The 20582-nt window shown below is 42.5% G+C and overlaps 1 protein-coding gene across 1 annotated transcript; it reads right to left on the bottom strand.

Annotated features, from left to right (window-relative positions):
- Window positions 1-742: 742 nt before the first annotated feature.
- LOC105022551 (kinesin heavy chain) lies at window positions 743-19960 on the bottom strand. The gene is made up of 25 exons (XM_013139927.3): window positions 19485-19960; window positions 17463-17550; window positions 17224-17297; window positions 16738-16842; window positions 16556-16604; window positions 16393-16448; window positions 16170-16257; window positions 13376-13500; window positions 12987-13091; window positions 11272-11420; window positions 9917-10065; window positions 9465-9646; window positions 9250-9318; window positions 9024-9110; window positions 8617-8736; window positions 8243-8389; window positions 6102-6299; window positions 5767-5884; window positions 5608-5684; window positions 5350-5459; window positions 3644-3806; window positions 3377-3448; window positions 3063-3167; window positions 2693-2909; window positions 743-2592 (listed from the first exon to the last, which is right to left on the bottom strand). Exons 1-25 carry the CDS (start codon window positions 19611-19613, stop codon window positions 2501-2503), a joined length of 2874 nt encoding a protein of 957 aa, XP_012995381.1. The 5' UTR covers window positions 19614-19960; the 3' UTR covers window positions 743-2500.
- Between the last annotated feature and the right edge of the window lie 622 nt (window positions 19961-20582).

The raw sequence follows: 20582 nt of genomic DNA, 5'->3' as shown, positions 1-20582 counted from the left end.
ATTGAATACTTTCTATGAATACTTAATCCCGACCAATCAACAGTTTACAAGACAAAATGACCGTGACTACATCTTCTAGCCAATTAAAACAGGGAGAGAAGTGCATCCCTCTATCAACACAAACCGCTGCACACCTGAACCTCATTTTGATTGTGATTGGCAGTACCAAGCTGTTCCAGTGTGTTTTTGAAGGAGCTTGGTACTTTCAATGGGCTGATCATGTGACGGGACGGCACCTTTAATACATTGTTCATTAAGATTAAAGCCTATAGATCCTGTGCAGGTGGGTCAGATCAATGAGAGGTTGTATGCAGAACAATGCCATTTTGTATGCACAGCAGTGGCACCACAGAAGGAAGTCATTCCACCACCTTTCAAAGCCTGACAGGTTTGAGCTCCACCAACACCAGTTCATTCGGCTGTCCCATTATTTGTGGTTTGCGGCTTGCATGAACTTGTGAGGGGAATAACACAGGGACAGAAGCGCTGAAAGGAACACATAACATTACACAGTTTGGATCAGCTTTGTGGCTGGTGTCAATACAAAAATAGAAAAAGGTGTACATAATCATGAAGTATACAGTAATCCGTTAATATGTAACACATCCCCTCTACTGAGTGAATAATCCCGGGTTATGTAGCAGACGTTGCAACACCTGGACACAGCTTAGCTTGACGGTGATGAGTCATGTTTAATCTATCAGCAAACCAAGACACTAAAGTTCCAGGGAAGAACAAGCAGTTTAAGGTAAATATCTTTATTTGCTTTGCTTTTAACACTAAAGTAATAATACACCCATGCAGATACAATTGCCGTACCATACTCTTTATTTCTATTAATCAATCGATCATTTACATTCAGTCATTCTTTCATTCCCGAGCCATCCACAAGTTTAACGGCAGAGTTCAAAAGAACAACTGTCCCATGGTGTTGCTCTTATAATATATCACTTTACAATAAGCGTATGTCTGTAGCTGTGAAAGCTGCAATAATGTATACATTTACAAATGGATCACACGTTTTAAAACATGACGTAAATATATCAAATCATGTTTTTAGAAGACACCATGAAAAGCATAACAGAAATACAAATAAACCTGCTTTAGGAAAGGTACCCTCAGTCAGAGTTAGCAGAGTCACCATTATGTCGACATTAGCTTGCTTTGTAGTTTTTCTGTTAGGGGAATCACTTACAAATACATTTGTAAAGACTTTTGTTTGATTACAAAAGATGCCCTAGCAAGTGGTGAGAGGCAAGTTTGGTCATAAGCTTTTCTATTAGTGTTTAGACAATAGAGAATATTGCACTGTATCCTTAGACTACGTGTGAACTTTCTGATTGGCTGATCAGCATCACTGCAGTAGCAATATGCACAGTGCACTAGACTCCACAGCTGAACACTGCCCCCTACTGGTTGTCCATTCGGTTAATCTAAATCAACTTCACAACTAGCTTTTTTGGTCTACACACCATAAAGTTGTGTGCAATGGTAATTACATAATTAATTGCATGACTTAGAAAAGAGAAAATTAAAGAATTAATTTACAATTGGCTGATTTTGAGCATAAAGTGTCTTAAAAGCATCGGTAAACAATTACCATTATGATTACCAAATATAATGTGCAAATAATAACTGAAATAAATGAATATACTGCAGAACACAGTGCAGGTGGTTTCATACTGCATTTCATACTGCTTTTGGAGAACCTATCATTATGTCCTCATCTGCAACTGCTAAAGCAAAGGATTTCATAACAAGGAGTAAAGATCCTGTTTACATTACTTCGTCTTATACTATACATACAACACGTTTCTCAGGGACAGCATATCACTCTCCGTAATATACATCTGACCATCTACCACAACACACTGTCCTCTCCAAAACTAACTTCTGTATTTAGCCTGGATATCAAATCACTCTCAAAGCACAAAATACCTTGTCAATGTAAAAGGCAGTAAAATTACAATGCAATATATATATGTAAATGTACAATGTGCAGTAGACAAAGAGAATGTGAAAGATATTTATGATGGGGATATGAAAAAAATTAAGAGAATAGCATAAATAGAAGATGATAGAATGCACTTAATCCTAGACCTAGTGAATGGACAAGGTCAGGGGTCAGAGTGGTACTATTCCTAGACCTAGTGAATGGACAAGGTCAGGGGTCAGAGTTGTACTATTCTTAGACCTAGTGAATGGACAAGGTCAGGGGTCAGAGTGGTACTATTCCTAGACCTAGTGAATGGACAAGGTCAGGGGTCAGAGTGGTACTATTCTTAGACCTAGTGAATGGACAAGGTCAGGGGTCAGTGTGGTCTTAATCCTAAACCTAGTGAACGGACAAGGTCAGGGGTCAGGGTGGTACTATTCCTAGACCTAATGAAAGGAGAGCGTGGAGTGGTCTTACCAGGAGGTGGTGAGTCTGTATCATTACCATACATGCACTTCAGGGGCTACATTCGGTACACTCAGTACATTCAGTATATTCAGCGTTCTACTTGTGGTTGTAGCTGTGGCTGTACATGCTTCCTCCTCGGATGACTGTGGGTGAAGACAGGGGATGCTGTCCTGGCCGGATGGGCTTAGCTGTAAGACAGAACCAGGCCATCAATACACACACACACACCCCTAAGCCACAACATCTGCCCTCCGTCCCTGGCCCGTCTCCCTCCCTCCCTGTCCTCACCAATCTGAGCCGAGTGTCCTTTCCTGGCCATGTTCTTGGCCCTGACAGCCTCTTTGATGCGGTCCACCTCCAGCTGGTAGCGTTTCCTGTCCCTCATTGCGTTCTCCTTGGCCTCCTTCAGGGCATTCTCCAGGGCCTTGACCCGCTCTGCTGTGGCCCGGAGACGCTTCTCTAGCTTGGGAAGCTCGCAGCGCAGGTCTGCGTTGTCACGCACAAGCTAGACACAGCCGGAAGGTGGAAGAAAATCATTCAGAAAACCGTGAAACCATCAGCTGTTTTACAAAGATGTGTTCAATGCGTTGGCTGGGTTACGGGGTGTATTATGGTGTATAATGGTGAATAAGCTGTGTGTAATGTCCCAGTGCACCACCTGCTTGTGGACTTTGGTGAGTTGCTCCAGGTTATTCTCCAGGAAGGATATCTTCTGTTTCTGGGCAGCGCTGCCCACTCCGTCCTCACAGTCCAGCTCTGCACTCTGGACCCAACAGACAGGGAAAATACAACACTCAGACACCATTTGAGATTACAGTTCCCTTCATGAAACGCCACAGCTCTTATATTTCACAGGCACGTGTGTTCTGCTGGTGTTCTGCATTCTGACAAACAGCCTTTCTTCTAAGACAAACGTTTCTGTCACTTCTTCAGAACGTGTTAACGACGATGAAGATCAAAATACCGTCGTACCTTCTTCACACGTGTTGTGAGGTCTTGAACAAAGAGTTTGCGCAGGTTATGAAGAGTCTGCAGCTCTTTGGCCTGTGAGAAAAAATGACGAAATTGACCCAAACACATATCTATACATGTGCAAGCAGTAGGTATAGAACCTACTTCCATGGCATTCCAAAGTGCTGTAAGTAAGCATATAGGTCTGGCAATTATATCCTAACCAAAAGCTCTAACCAAAGTAATTAGTGTATTCTACTTCACTATAACAGTAGAATCTTTACTTACAACAGTCTCCTCCAGTCCTTTGAGGTCTTGTCTGGCCTGTTCTCTCTGCTCATTGAGGAAGACCAGCTTCTGAAGCCTCGTGTCCTTCTCCTGCTCCTCCACCTTGAGCTTCTCATAGTCCGACCTCAGCCTCTCCTGCTCCAACATCAGGCCCTGGTTTAGACTGGGCAGGGAGGGGCCGGGGGGGCGATGAGGGAGATAGATGCGGGAGGTGACGAGGAGAGAAAGGGGGTGGGGGGCGGATGTGAGGGAAGAGAGAAAATAAATTAGAAAAAAATAGAAACTAGCTACAACTTTTAAAGGCTTTAAAGGGGATTCATAAACCCTGTTAAAGGACCATGTAGAAGCTTTAAAAATGTGTCATATACACTCACCTAAAGGATTATTAGGAACAGCATACTAATACTGTGTTTGACCCCCTTTTGCCTTCAGAACTGCCTTAATTCTACTTGGCATTGATTCAACAAGGTGCTGAAAGCATTCTTTAGAAATGTTGGCCCATATTGATAGGATAGCATCTTGCAGTTGATGGAGATTTGTGGGATGCACATCCAGGGCACGAAGCTCCCGTTCCACCACATCCCAAAGATGCTCTATTGGGTTGAGATCTGGTGACTGTGGGGGCCATTTCAGTACAGTGAACTCATTGTCATGTTCAAGAAACCAATTTGAAATGATTCGAGCTTTGTGACATGGTGCATTATCCTGCTGGAAGTAGCCATCAAAGGATGGGTACATGGTGGTCATAAAGGGATGGACATGGTCATAAACAATGCTCAGGTAGGCCGTGGCATTTAAACGATGCCCAATTGGCACTAAGGGGCCTAAAGTGTGCCAAGAAAACATCCCCCACACCATTACACCACCACCACCAGCCTGCACAGTGGTAACAAGACATGATGGATCCATGTTCTCATTCTGTTTATGCCAAATTCTGACCACAAATTCTGACCATCTGAATGTCTCAACAGAAATCGACACTCATCAGACCAGGCAACATTCTTCCAGTCTTCAACTGTCCAATTTTGGTGAGCTTGTACAAATTGTAGCCTCTTTTTCCTATTTGTAGTGGAGATGGGTGGTACCCGGTGGGGTCTTCTGCTGTTGTAGCCCATCCGCCTCAAGGTTGTGCGTGTTGTGGCTTCACAAATGCTTTGCTGCATACCTCGGTTGTAACAAGTGGCTATTTCAGTCAAAGTTGCTCATCTATCAACTTGAATCAGTCGGCCCATTCACCTCTGACCTCTAGCATCAACAAGGCATTGTCGCCCACAGGACTGCCGCATACTGGATGTTTTTCCCTTTTCACACCATTCCTTGTAAACCCTAGAAATGGTTGTGCGTGAAATTCCCAGTAACTGAGCAGATTGTGAAATACTCAGGCCCGTCTGGCACCAACAACCATGCCATACTCAAAATTGCATAAATCACCTTTCTTTCCCATTCTGACATTCAGTTTGGAGTTCAGGAGTCTTGACCAGGACCAAACCCCTAAATGCATTGAAGCAACTGCCATGTGATTGGTTGATTAGATAATTGCATTAATGAGAAATTGAACAGGTGTTCCTAATAATCCTTTAGGTGAGTGTAAATGATTGTCAAAGTACTTATGTAGTGCTAAGGAAGAATTAATCAACTTTAAATAGACAGTACTTTGTTGAAGGAAGGTGTTTTGTAAAGATTATTAAGTAGAGTCAGTTTCTCACTCGGTGAGTTGGTCTAGAACTCTCTGTTTGTCCTCCATCTCATCCCTCAGCCGGCCCAGCTGCCGCTGATGGGCCTCTCTGTGACTCTCCATCTGCTCCTCAAGGGTCTTCTGGTGTCAGATGACACAAGCACACACCCACACACGTCACTGACAACTTAAACAAACACGCCTCCGATTGCACAAATCTATCAGAACAGTCAACCTGGTAATAATCCCAGATCCACCTCATGGACTCTTCTGCCACCGAACATCTTACCTTAATCTCCTCTTCTCCTTGCAGTCGGCTCATGTGCTCCTTCTCCGTGTCCACCACCGACACCTCATGCATTCTCTCTGGAGAACAACAACGTTTGCCATGTTACTCAGGGTCATGTGACAATAGAGGGAAGGTCTGCTGTGAGAACGCTGGCCTTACCCTGTGCGTGTAGCTTGGCCAGTTCTTCGGTGAGAACGTCCTGACTCTCCTCCAGCTGTCGCTTCTTCTGCTCCATGTTCTGCATGTAGTCTGTCAGGGACTTGATCTTGGCCTGGTGCTGTGGCGCAACACGCAGTGTCACATGGTCAAAACCACACAAAAGCATACGATGAGACCCAGCAACGGCTATCATCCTCTCCTTATTCCTAGCCTGGTCCATGACTTGTTTGTGCCGTTTTGCCAACCCCCGTGGTTATAATCATTTCAAAGGACCACGGGAGTTGGACTGAATTCAATCTGAGGTGAAACCCCAGACTTGCTGTCACCCCTGTTACCTGGGAGATAAGCAGTTGACATGAAGCCAGTTCCTTCTCGTTGGCGGCCATCTTGCGAGAGGTCTCGGCCTGGGCGCTATCCAGCTGCTTGGAGCGGTTCACCAGAGATTTCACCTCTGACTTCAACTTGCTGATATAGAGACGGGCCATGGTGAACTCCTCCTCAATCACGCCACCATTCCCGTTGCCCTCCGCCATCTGTCATCAGGGGGAAGACATACTGTCAACAAACTAGGCAACAGGAATGGGATTGATGTGGGCATGTTAATGAAAAGGTTAAAATGTTAAAGAATGCTTTGTAGCTACATAGTGGACTGAGAAACTCTTAAATAGTTTTTTTTCACAGCCCCACTTTAAAGACTATCGTCTATAAGTGTTACAGCACATATTCTGTTAAAAATGTGTGGCACTGTCCAAATAATTTTGGAGTCCACTGCATATTTTATTTTCTTGATTTGACTATTGCCATGCCCTTCTGTGTAGATAAACAGTGGATAAAAAAAGTTGAAAGACCACGGTTAAAATGCCAGGTTTTTGTGATGTAAAAGAATGAGACCAAGATAAATCATGTCGGACCTTTTTCCACTTTTAATGTGACCTATAATGTGAACAATTCAATTGAAAAACAAACTGAAATCTTCAAGGGGGAAAAATTACAATAATCCCCTTATAACTGTTTTCAGAATTAAGCAATCACATTCAGACTCATGTTACATAGAAGTCATTACACACCTGCCATCATTTAAAGTGACTCTGATTAATCAAAAATAAAGATCAGCTGTTCTAATAGTATTTTCCTGACATTTTCTTAGTTGCATCTCAGAGCAAAAGCCAAGGTCCGCAGAAAGCTTCCAAAGCATCAGAGGTATCTCATTGTTGAAAGATATCAGTCAGGAGAAGGGTATCTGTTCCAAAGCATCAGATATACCATGGAACACAGTGAAGACAGTCATCATCAAGTGGAGAAAATATGGCACAACAGAGACATTAGCAAGTACTGGACGTCCCTCCAAAATTGATGAAAAGATGAGAAGAAAACTGGTCAGGGAGGCTTCCAAGTGGCCTACAGCAACATTAAAGGAATTGCAGGAATGTCTGGCAAGTACTGGCTGTGTGCTACATGTGACAACAATTTCCCTTATTCTTCATATGAATGGGCTATGGGGTAGAGTGGCAAGACAGAAGCCTTTTCTTACAAAGAAAAACATCCAAGCCTGGCTGAAGTCTCCCAAAAGCACATGGGAAAATGTGTCATGGTCTGATGAAACCAAGGCCAAAACAACACTGCACATCACCCAAAGAACACCATACCCACAGTGAAGCATGGTGGTGGCAGCATCATGCTTTGGGGCTGTTTTTCCTCAGCTGGAATCAGGGACTTAGTCAGGGTGGAAGGAATTATGAACAGTTCCAAATACCAGGCAATTTTGGCACCAAACTTTCAGGCATCTGTTAAAAAGCTGAAGATGAAGAGGAAGTTCGCCTTTCAGCATGACAATGACCCAAAGCACACATCCAAATCCACAAAAGCATGGCTTCACCAGAAGCGTTTTGGAATGGCCCAGCCAGAGCCCAGACCTGAATTCAATTGAACATCTGTGGGGTGATCTTAAGAGGGCTGTGCACAGGAGATGTCTTCACAATCTGACAGATTTGGAACCCTTTTGCAAAGAGTAAGAATGCTGTAATAAAATCAAAAGGTGCTTCAACAAAGTATTAGTTTAAGGGTGAGCACACTTATGCAACCAGGTTATTGTGAGTTTTTTTAAATATTTTATATATCTTTCCCTCTCAAAGATTTCAGTTTGTTTTTCAAATGAATTGTTCATATTATAGGTCACATTAAAGGTGAAAAAAGTTCTGACATGATTTATCTTTGTCTCATTCTTTTAAATCACAAGAACCTGGCATTTTAACAGGGGTGTGCAGACTTTTTATATCCACTGTAGAGACCGAATGTGATGTCTTGATAATCTAGTTGTCCATAATAATGTACTCTAATCTACACTCGCCAGCCCAAATCTCAGTGTGTGCTCTTTTGGGTTTTAGGATGGTTATTTGTATTGGCAATTTATGACAACTGCTGATATAAAATGAACATATTTTTAATTAAACCTTAATAACTATGTAATCCCTCTTACCGTCTTGATATCACTGGTTCCAATGATGGCTCCTATTTCACTAAGATCCCTGAGCAGCAGATTGAGGATCTCAGCAGCTCTCTTCTTCTGGTGTCCACTCAGCTCCTGAAGCTGGGTCAATTCTCTCTGCACCGCCAACAAATACATCTAGAAAACACATAAAGCAAACAGCGTCAGGCTTTAGTCAACGGACATGATAAGTCTAGGGGAAAGGTCAGTTGTACATTCTACAGTACTGTGTATTCTTTACACTACACTCTGTCTATCTTGTGCCTGATATGAACCTCTTTCAGGCCCGTTACACTTCTATTTAATATCTGATGCCGTATGTTACTAAGGACAGACCACTATAAAGAATTACAAATCCAACTGACAGTCTTGTCCTGCAGCTCCTCCTGCAGCTGTTCGTTTGCCTGGCTCCTCTCCTCCACCAGTTGACTCTTCTGGTCATAGTTCACCGCTAGCTCCTCCAACGCTTGAAGCACCTCCTTCACCTGAAACACAGCAACAACAACGACGACGACAACAACGATGACATCCTTAAAATAACGACGGTAACAATAATTATAACGATAACGGCAGTTATGTTAATGAAAATGATAATAATGAAAATATGAATAATGAGAATCATAATAATGATAATGACAATATTTGATAAAAACAACAACGGCAGTGATTATTTTGATGACAGTAAGGACAATGGTAATGACAATATTGGATAAAAACAACAACGGCAGTGATTATTTTAATGACAGTAAGGACAATGGTAATGACAACTTACCTCCTCCTTGGCCGCCTCGTTCTCTGTCTGCAGACGAGACAGTTCCTCGTGGATCTTCTCGTAGTCCCTACGCGTCGACGCCAGCAGCTGGACACGAAGAAAAAAATTACTGTCTCATGTATTACCCATGTGTGACCAGTAGGGGGCGTAAAAGACACCCTCAGTGGTGTGCTGTATAATGCTTTTTTATTTAGCTCAGGTTGTAATGACAGTTGCCTTTCATCACCTCATCCTGGTCCAGCATCTGCTCCTTCAGCTTCTCAACCAACTGACTCTGTTGGTTGATCTCATCGTCCTGTGACACATATACAACAGAAACATTTCACAGTTTGCGTTTGCCCGTAAAATCCAAACATTTCCTACTCTGGCACAGTCTAGCTAACGATTTTAATAAAATACTTGGTTGAGGGAAAATGTGATTTTCTGGATGTCCCTGTTCACCTTGTCATCCAGCTGTTTGTACAGGTTGATGATATCCTCTTCGTACTGGCTCTTCTCCGCCGTGGAGACCAATGGCAGGCCATTGGCTGGGGCTAGGTTATCTATGATGGGTGTGTTGTCGCACGGTTCAAGGTGCTTTTGCTCTTTGGCGCTCAGCTGCTCCTCCTCGGGGACATTTTCGCCTGGGACATGGAGGGCACAGCTTACAAACACGCATGTGGAGTAATTCACGTCGTAAAGTCATTTCAGTCGAGTCGACGAAACAGAAAACAGTTTCATGTGTTCACTTCCTACTTTTACTAATTTCTTTGTTCCACCAGACCATAACTGACTTCAATGGGGACGGTTGTTCTATTGACTGTATTTCTGTGGTTACAACCGTGTCTGAGGTATTACTCGAACATGCAGACATTTCTCTCTGCCTTTGACTCTCCCCAAGCAGTGTCCCTCACCATTCCTCCAGCGATTCAGCTCCATCTCCAGCCTCTGGATGACATTCTTCAGACTCTTGTTCTTCTCCTTCTCCTTCTCGTACTTCTTTTTCCACTCCTCGGCAGTCAGCTCCAGGTTAACGGACACTGTGTTTTTGATGGTCTTCGCTCTACACGGGATTAGGAATAAACAACAATTTAACAATTTATATCTGATATGTAGTTTGTTAGTATTCTGTTCTGTTAGCCATAATGACAGTAACGGCCAGAAGCAAAAACCAAGATGTATTGTACACTTGAGGAAAAACTCTCAGATTCAGACCCCTTGCCTTGTACTGTACGTGTGCCTAGATGAGGTGCCCTCCTTTGCCCATCCGTACCACCACAGATAGATTGACTAAGTTGGTGATTGCCTAGCATATTAATTCCCATAATTCTCAGATTCCTGTTTGCTTTGTGCTTAGTGAGGGTTATTCTGACTAAGCACAGAGCAAACAACATTAACTCTTGTTGCTTGCTCTTTGGGGGATATTTGTAACTGGGAGGGGGGAGAATTTAAATTTGTCAGGTGTTTTTAGTGTGTATGTAAAGTAAATGGGACTAAAAGACCAGTCTCTTTTAGTTCCATTAACTTTTTCATGAAAAAAAAAGGAAAAAACACATGGTTGTTTTATGGGGAATGCCTGTTTATGCCCTTTTGTATGTTCAATAAATAAACATTTTCAAAATGTGTCATCCCTCCTGGCTACATGGCAACCACAAAAACAGTGGGCGTTGGCCTAGGCCACTCTTTGTGTGCCAGAGAACACTGGGGACATCCAGCACATTTGGGTTGTGTCACTCTAACAAGATGTAGTCGATGGAGGCAGAGGAGGTGGGAGGACTAGGGGATCTGAACTATCTGAACCCCTGGGACCACATGGCACTGCTGTGAGTGGAGGTGTGTGGCTTCCCCTGCCTAATTGGGGCTCCAACCACTTTCAGATGAGAAACCACCAGACCAGGAAAATAAAGCACCTTCAGGTGAGACAAACCAGGAAAATAAACACCCTTCAGAGACGACAACCAGGAAAATAAACCCCCTTCAAAGGAGACAAAGAAGGGAAATATACCCCCTTCAGATGAGACAAACCAGGAAAATAAACCACCTTCAGATGAGACAAACCAGGAAAATAAACCACCTTCAGAGGAGGCAAACCAGGAAAATAAACACCCTTGAAGCTGGCCTGTTATTGGATTACCTCTCCATCCACTAATACTATGTTGTATAAGGAAGTGATGAGTAGAATGTAATGGAATACGACAACAATGCCTGTGCATGATTCAAATTGGAATAATCTAGAAACAGGTGATGGAAGTGAAGTGTCTCAGCTCACCTCTGTCCAAACATCAGGGTGGACTTGGTCTCACACTCGTTGTAGATGGAGGGGGAGGCACAGATGATGATGGTGGTGCGACAGTTACCCCCCAGGGAGTCCTGCAGGATACGGGTCATCTTGCTGTCTCTGTACGGGACATGTGTTTTCTGAAACAACAACATATATTTCAGCCATCAGACTGAAAATGTGTTAGTGTGTGTGTGTGTGTGTGTCTGTCTACGTGTCACTGCGTGTGTCTGAGTGTGTCTTTGAGTACATGCTTGTGTGTTTCTTTCACAGCTTCATAGACAACCAATCAGCAGAAAGGTAATTGACTACATCAGAGCCAGATGACAAAAGCACCTTTTGATTTTATTAAAGCACTCTTGTGTTTAATAAACTCTTTTAAAGCACTTTTTGGTTAGGTGTCTATTAGAATGGCACATCTTGACTTGGCAATATTTGCCCACTCTTCTTTTCAAAAGTGCTCCAAATCTGTCAGATTGCGAAGACATCTCCTGTGCACAGCCCTCTTCAGATCACCCCACAGACGTTCACAACTGGATTCAGGTCTGGGCTCTGGCTGGGCCATTCCAAAATGTTAATCTTCTTCTGGTGAAGCCATGCTTTTGTGGATCTGGATGTGTGCTTTGGGTCGTTGTTGTGCTGAAAGGTAAATTTCATCTTCAGCTTTCTAATAGACACCTGAAGGTTTGGCGCCAAAATTGCCTGGTATTTGGAACTGTTCATAATTCCCTCCATCCTGATTAAGGCCCGGTTCCAGCTGAAGAAAAACAGCCCCAAAGCATGATGCTGCCACCATGCTGCCACATCACTGTGGGTATGGTGTTCTTTGGGTGATGTGTTGTTTTGGCCAAAAAGTTCAATTATGGCCAAAAATGTCAACCTTGGTTTCATCAGAACATAACACATTTCCCACATGCTTTTGGGAGACTTGATGTTTGTTTTTGCAAACTTCAGCTGGGCTTGGATGTTTTTCTTTGTAAGATATGAAGAATACGGGAGATTGTTGTCACATGTAGCACACAGCAAGTACTTGCCTGAAATTCCTGCAGTTCCTTTAATGTTGCTGTAGGCCTCTTGGAAGCCTCCCTGACCAGTTTTCTTCTTGTCTTTTCGCCAATTTTGGAGGGACGTCCAGTTCTTGGTAATGTCTCCTTTGTGCCATATTTTCTCCACTGGATGAGGACTGTCTTCACTGTGTTCCATGGTATATCTAATGCTTTGGAAATTATTTTGTACCCTTCTCCTGACTGATATCTTTCAACAATGAGATCCCTCTGATGCTTTGGAAGCTCTCTGCACACCATGGCCTTTTCTCTGAGATGCAACTAAGAAAATGTCAGGAAAATCCTACTAGAACAGTTTATCTTTATTTGTGATTAATCAGAGTCACTTTAAATGATGGCAGGTGTGTAATGACTTCTTTTTAATATGAGTTTGAACACAGCCACATCCCCAGTTATGAAAGAGTGTGCACACTTATGCAACCAAGTTATTGTAAGCTTTTTATTTTGAATCTTTCCCCCTCAACGATTTCAGTTTGTTTTTCAATTGAATTGTTCACATTATAGGTCACATTAAAAGTGGAAAAAGTTCTGACATGATTTATCTTTGTCTCATTCTTTTACATCACAAAAACTTGCCATTTTAACAGGGGTGGGTAGACTTTTTATATCCACTGTATATAAATACATATAAAAAAAACTCACTGTCCCCTCGGCCAGAGCAGAGATGACATTCCCCAGTGCTGAGAGAGACTTATTAATATTTTTTGCTTCGTCCAACACGGCACCTTCAGCACCTGTTTTACTGACCTTAAAGAGACCGTGGAAAGGAGAGAGACAGTGAGAGAAAGCGAGAAAATACTCAGAATGTCAGAAACTGCAAGTAGACCAGAAAGGCTTCAGCATCTCATAACTGACAGGACTTTAGGTGAAATATGTTAATTAATTTTATGTAGTGCAAAGTTACAAAAAAGTTACGGTTTGCTGTGAGTCGTCTTTAGAAGTCAGCAGGTGAAAGAGGACATACGGCATATCATAACTGACCAGCATGGACTTAAACATACGGTAAGTTTTCCCCAGACTGACTGGCTTACCTTCTCACTGCCAGCCAGATCCACCAGGTACAACTTTCCCGATAGTTTCTTCTCTGTTTCCACATTCTCCTGCTTGATGTTGATCAGAAAAATACTGTGGCTTCTTGAGCTGTGCTCATTCATGTCTACACAAAAGACAAAACCAGTGAATTAAAAAATATATATATTACATAATTATTTAGGGCCTATAACGCTGAAACACTGATAATGATTTGTTGACCTGAGAGAGTTTACAGTGTGGAGAACAAGTAATTGATATACTGCCAATTTAGCAGGTTGTCCCACATACAAAGCATGTAGAAGTCTGTCATTTTTATCATGGCATTTTTGTCAAGTAATTAATTTGCATTTTATTGCATGACATAAGTATTTGATACATCAGAAAAGCAGAACTTAATATTTGGTATGGAAACCTTTGTTTGCAATTACAGAGATAATATGTTTCCTGTAGTTCTTGACCAGGTTTGCGCACACTGCAGCAGGGATTTTGGCCCACTCCTCCATACAGACCTTCTCCAGATCCTTCAGGTTTCGGGGCTTTCGCTGGGCAATACAGACTTTCAGCTTCCTCCAAAGATTTTCTATTGGGTTCAGGTCTGGAGACTGGCTAGGCCACTCCAGGACCTTGAGATGCTTCTTATGGAGCCACTCCTTAGTTGCCCTGGCTGTGTGTTTTGGGTCGTTGTCATGCTGGAAGACCCTGCCACGACCCATCTTCAATGCTCTTAGGTTGTTGGCCAAGATCTCGCGATACATGGCCCCATCCATCCTCCCCTCAATATGGTGCAGTCATCCTGCCCCTTTGCTTAAAAGCATCCCCAAAGAATGATGTTTCCACCTCCATGCTTCACAGTTGGGATGGTGTTCTTGGGGTTGTACTCATCCTTCTTCCTCCAAACACGGCGAGTGGAGTTTAGACCAAAAAGCTCTATTTTTGTCTCATCAGACCACATGACCTTCTCCCATTCCTCCTCTGGATCATCCAGATGGTCAATGGCAAACTTCAGACGGGCCTGGACATGCACTGGCTTGAGCAGGGGGACCTTGTGTGCGCTGCAGGATTTTAATCCATGACGGCGTAGTGTGTTACTAATGGTTTTCTTTGAGACTGTGGTCCCAGCTCTCTCCAGGTCATTTACCAGGTCCTGCCGTGTAGTACCAGGTCTACAATTTTATCCTTAGTGTCCTTACACAGCTCTCTGGTCTTGGCCATTGTGGAGAGGTTGGAGTCTGTTTGATTGAGTGTGTGGACAGGTGTCTTTTATACAGGTAACAAGTTCAAACAGGTGCAGTTAATACAGGTAATGAGTGGAGAACAGGAGGGATTCTTAAAGAAAAACGAACAGGCCTGTGATAGCCGGAATTCTTACTGGTTGGTAGGGGATCAAATACTTGTCATGCAATAAAATGCAAATTAATGATTAAAAATCATACAATGTGATTTTCTGGATTATTGTTTTAGATTCCGTCTCTCACAGTTGAAGTGTACCTTTGATAAAAAATTACAGACCTCTACATGCTTTGTTAGTAGGAAAACCTGCAAAATCGGCAGTGTATCAAATACTTGTTCTCCCCACTTTATGTAAATACTACACAAATAATAACTCTTCTTTAAAACTCTTAAGTTTCTTAGATCAAGAATCTCTTCATTTTTTCCACAGGGGAGCTTGCAATGTGGAGCTTGCCATCATACTTATGTGTGAAGCAGGCCTTCTGTTAATTGATCCAACTTTTATATAAGAGCCCATTCACAGAATATTTACAAAATAATTTAGCATTTACAAATTAATTTAGCATCCATAGAGGGACACAATGGCTTTAATTTAGCATTCGGCAGGGATTCACATTGTTATTCTATGCTTTAGCCATCCAGCCTCTTGCCCAAAACATCCTGTAATCTGCAGAAATAAAATGGTAATATTATCTAAGATACCCTATATATATATAAATAGTTCTATATAAAAACTACATATTTCTCTATGTAATTAACCCCTACAGTATCCCAGCTATGTAAAGCTGATTAATTTGTTTAGTACCTTATCTGGCTACAATAACTTACATTTTTTATCTTGGACCACTGTATTTTCCATTCCTGATAACAAGGTATTCCTTCTTTAACTGTTCTAACCTAGAAAACGTTTGGGATTGCTGTAGACTTGAGAAGTATTTTTCCTAACTTAGAAATAACTTATTAATCTATCCGGAAATAATAGACTATTTAAGTAAAGACCTACCCGCATTTGAAAATAGCAGTCCCTCTGTTGGAAGACTGCATCAAAATGTACCCAACATCAAGCACACCTTTATGTATATGATACATTTCAATCTGTCAACCCTCCTCCACAGGGTCTTGGAAAGCTGAATGGGAGGAGGAACTGGGTTCTACAACACCTATGCCAGTTTGGGTGTGGATCTTAGAATACTCCACCTTAGCTCTGTCCTACACCTTAACCTGCACAGCGTCACGGAACAGCGAGGTCCTGGCAGTTCTGATCAACCTAGTTTCCTAGCTGAATGTCTTATAAGTCTCCGAGCCTATGGGAAGCCTGACCACACAACAACAACTACTCATAACATACCGTTCACAATTCTTTATTTTGTGATTATCTGTACTTGCATTTTCCATTGTCTATGGCATATCTTTCTTCTTGTTACTACCATTTGATAAAAAGAAATTCCCCATCCATTCTGATTACATTTGAAGTTGTTTGCGTAGCCCAGGTCTTCAAACCGAAACACACATCTGAAGTGACAGAGACACATGACTGCCCTACTGACTGGGAGGAGAACGTACTTGTCACAGCCACGTGCCGGTTGGTCTTCCCTTCATCAATGACGTCCATGACCTCCTCGGGACTGGACACGAAGCGCTCCGTACAACCCTGGGTTACGTAATCACAGTTTAACCTTTTCTGATCTCTATAAAATAAAAGCCTTTTAGTAACGCTGTAGGTAAGCGCATACCTAAAGGATTATCCCTGCTGTATTTCATTATGTTGCTAAACTGTATTGATTACCTTGACATAGGGCACCCTGTTCTTGTCTTCGTGTACAGCCAGGTTGGTCTTTGACACTGAGAACATGTATACAACGAGTTAGGATCCCTCCGCTATAAACGAATCTTTTAAAAGATTTCTCTTTATGAATTCCACATCAGACGAAGCATGAGGGTCTTCTTACCATCAAGTAAGTCTCTTATTTTATCCAGGTAGATTTCAAAATAAGAGACCTGTGCCAGAAAATATGAATCAATAAATGAAGACCGAGACGACAGATCGAGGGTGTTCAATGCACTCGCTATAACGAATACTCTGCTGTAGGTACTCCTCAGTAATGAATACGGTGTGTTCAGATATGCTTACCTTGATGTGAAACTCCAGGTTCTCGTCCATGGAGTAGATGTGATCGAAGATGTCGTGAGCGATCCGGGGGATGATCCCCATCAGCTGAGGGTCATGGAGTTTGCCCTGCCAGGAGAAACAAGACTGTATAGCTTTTTCTGCACTACGCTGACCCAAACCAATCAGAATTTGATTCCAGCTACTAGGGTTCAGATGGGTACAGCTTGGTTTGGCTCATATGTGTTCAGAGCAGTTCAGCTTGTTCAGCTCATTTGGGTTTTGTTCAATACTATAACTATTCTGTCACACAAAACTAGATTTTTTTGTCACATAATCTGTAGATCTGCTACAGACTTGGCAATATACATTAGGACACAAAATATACATTATTTTGCACAATATCATTTGAATCTCCTTAAGTGAGACTTTAGTCTCCATGTTCCTGGCCTTAATCACATTGTTTTGTTCAAAGGCTTGATGGTATTTAATCAGTTTTGATCGGCCTACCTCCATCGTGTGGGTCTTTCCAGAGGAGGTCTGTCCATAGGCGAAGATGGTTCCATTGTAACCACCCAGGACGTCTGCGGAAATACAAAACGTTGACCTTGTAAAATGTCCAATGCTTCTTCCCAATCCCAGAACACCACACGTACAAGGAGTACATTTATCAGTCATAATAACACTTCTATCCCAAAAGGAATGACTGAGAGGAACAGTGGACAGCCCAGTCGGTAGGTTTAGCCTACCTTTGACAATCTGTTTGGCGCAGGCATCATAGACCTGCTCCTGGGCTGTGTTGGGAGGCAGAACGCGGTCAAAGACATACGGTTTGCCCTGTTCAAAACAGAAACATACATGTACAATATCAACGGGAATGAATAGCTCTACTGGTCCTGAAATAGGTTTACAGTGAAGAAAAATGGACAACTTGGTCTCAGGTGTAAACGGACATCTGAATCACAAAACCACTTGGGCTGACACGTTATCCGGATGTTCTATGACGCTTTACTGACGCTAAATGTAGCGATTGGAGTACATCCGAAAAGTTTTCAGACCCTTTCACTCTCCCAACATTTGTTGTGCTACAGACTAAATTAATAATTAAATAAACAAATGAATTCAGACACTTCACGCAATAATTTGTAGAAGCGCCTTTGGCATTGAGCACAGTTTGGAGTCCTCTGGGGGGGAAACTCCAAAGACCTCTGCTCATCCTTACTTCAATCCTGACCAGTCTCCCAGTCCCTGCTACTGAGAACCCATAGCATGACGCCAGGCATTAGTGAAGGGATAATATTAGCCAGGCGATAGGCGGTACCTTGTTTTTGCCAGATATACCTTTTGGGCCTTACCGTTCCAGATATACCATTTGACCTAATAGTACACTCTTTTTCGGATTAGAATAGATACTCTTTTTCCTCATGCTCTCTGAGTCCTTACTGTTTTTTTGGCAGTATGTCATATGTATTTTAATCAGGGGTGGCTTCTAAGCACTATTAGTCTGGTTATTGGGTTCTTATAGTCACCTCCCTTACTAAGGTCAGTCTTGACTGGTTACTTGGTTTTGGGATGTGAGAACCACTTTGAGAACCACTTCTTTACTTTATTATAAGAGATAATGGGTAATTAGGTATCATTAGGACTTCAGTACAGGGTTATTTGTTTGACCATAAACTGTATGTGAACGTTCATCAATAACAACAGGGCTGAGGTGGAGGATGGGGGAAAAGTACTGCACAATGACAAGCAGTCCTCTGTCTGCCTTCAGGCGAGAAAATAAGGTCTGTACCAGCAAGTACTTCCTTCCCACAGAGGTTTTTGTTTTTTTGTTTCCTATGGAACTAAAGCTCTTGACGGGTGATGCAGCACAGCCACATGCCGGCCTTCATAATACCAAACCTGATTTGGCCTTAATGCTAATTTTATTATAACAGTTAAATATGCATCGTTTATGACAACGTATACAATGTGGCTTTATGACGGCATGGAAACCCATACATAATACATGAAGCCTGGACGGGTGTTGCGCGAGGGGGCAAAAAGATAGCCTACTGTTTACAGAACAGACAAGCTATTGTGACAACCAGGCACCTCATTCTAATAAAATGGTGCATTGGAGCGTGTAAGGCCTTCAGATTCTTACAACTGTTCCGGACTACGACCACAATATCTTGCTTAGGCAAATTACCGCCACACAACTTAGGGGCGAAGAGCAGCTTTCCCTCATGTCACCAACTGAAAATTATTTCTAAGGCCAGTGAACTATTTTACCTACCTCACCGCATCCAACTGAAAATGAATATGAATGAAATGCACCCGTCTACAGTGGCACGCTTTCATTCACCACAGGTGACAGTGCAGAACCGAATGGATAGCTTGGCTGCCACGCGGAATCTGCTATGTCAGCACAGTGAATACCGCATCAATGTCAAAGCAAAATCTGCCTCTCTGGCAATGGACCTGGCCGTCTCTGCTGTCCCTGACAACAAAACAGTTCCATAAAGCTTCCATCACCCGAGGCCATGCCATAACTCGTATAACCGCTCAATAAAAACAGATATCAAACGGAAACTCGTTAATTATTAGGTGTGCTGGTGTTACAAAACTATACGGTTCCATTAAACCGTGACATTTGCTGCGTATAGAGATTTTCACTCGATACACTTTGCTTCTCTAGAAAATGCGCAATTTCCGCCACCCTTACGTGTTCGAATTTTCAAGCAAGGTTATATTCATCAGAACATTTAACTATTACATGCAACACTTACAGTTATAACAACAGTGTCGTCGTCTTTAAATTTAGGGATGTATTTGTCTCCCCTTGTTATTTCAGATTCATTCAGTGGCCTGAATCGGCACATTACTTTCACGCCGCATTCGGCTGCAGCATCCGCCATCGTTGAGGTTTATCCAGGCAAGCACAGATTTCCAGATACACTTTGACCTGGAGATTGTATTTATCTGTTGAACGACTGCAAAAAAAGCGTCTTTCACCCAAAGTGCCTCTACCGTTCGCTTCTTACGCTACGCCATGGGCCTACAGTGAAGGAGACTGTAGTCATTCACTCCAACAAAAAAAAAAAGACTAAACTGTTTCGACGATTAAATTAAATCACAATAATAAAATAAAAAATTACAGTGTGATCGGTAAAGCGGATCCTTCGAAAGAGACGTGTTCCACGGAGTTGAGGAACCTCCGCATCGTCCCACGTCCTGTGCGTTGCGCTGTTCTTCCAACCTAGATCAGCATCAGTACCACTCCTCCCTCCCCTCGGGCTAAGGCCTAGAACAGCTGCCTTCCCCCCACAACAACCACACGAGGTCAGTACTGAGAAAGCCGTCGAATATGAATTGCCTATCAACAAAAAAAGATTACACGAATACCTTTCGGACCTCAACACCATCGGTATAGTGCAGCGAGTGAATATTTTTGTCTTTTGCCTCTACAAGACAAGTGATATACAGTTCCAGTGGCAGCAATAACAAACCATGCACCGTAATCCATAGACGAGGAGACATGCTAAGAACCTCTCCACTTTCCTCTTGCAATCATCAGAGTAAATGTTGATCTTTGTATCACCTGTACACAAATACCTTTCAGTTGAGCGTTGTGCAGTCGTTGGTAGCGACGGGTACATTAACATCATCTCCTGGAGCATGTTTCTTACGTGTCACTGTAGGTCATCCTTGACCTACCAGGTTGTTTGCAATTGATGAGCGCACTAATATATTACTTAAAAATAAATATATATCCATAACTTCTGTTTGTGGTAAGCCTAAGATTGGATAATGTTTATGATATTTCCTAATAGGTCAGCATCATAAAAGGTTACCTAGACACTCATTGACTGCTGATAGATGACGCC

Source organism: Esox lucius, chromosome 22 (assembly GCF_011004845.1).
Source record: "Esox lucius isolate fEsoLuc1 chromosome 22, fEsoLuc1.pri, whole genome shotgun sequence".
NCBI lineage: Eukaryota > Metazoa > Chordata > Actinopteri > Esociformes > Esocidae > Esox > Esox lucius.
This window is presented reverse-complemented; position numbering and strand designations above follow the sequence as displayed.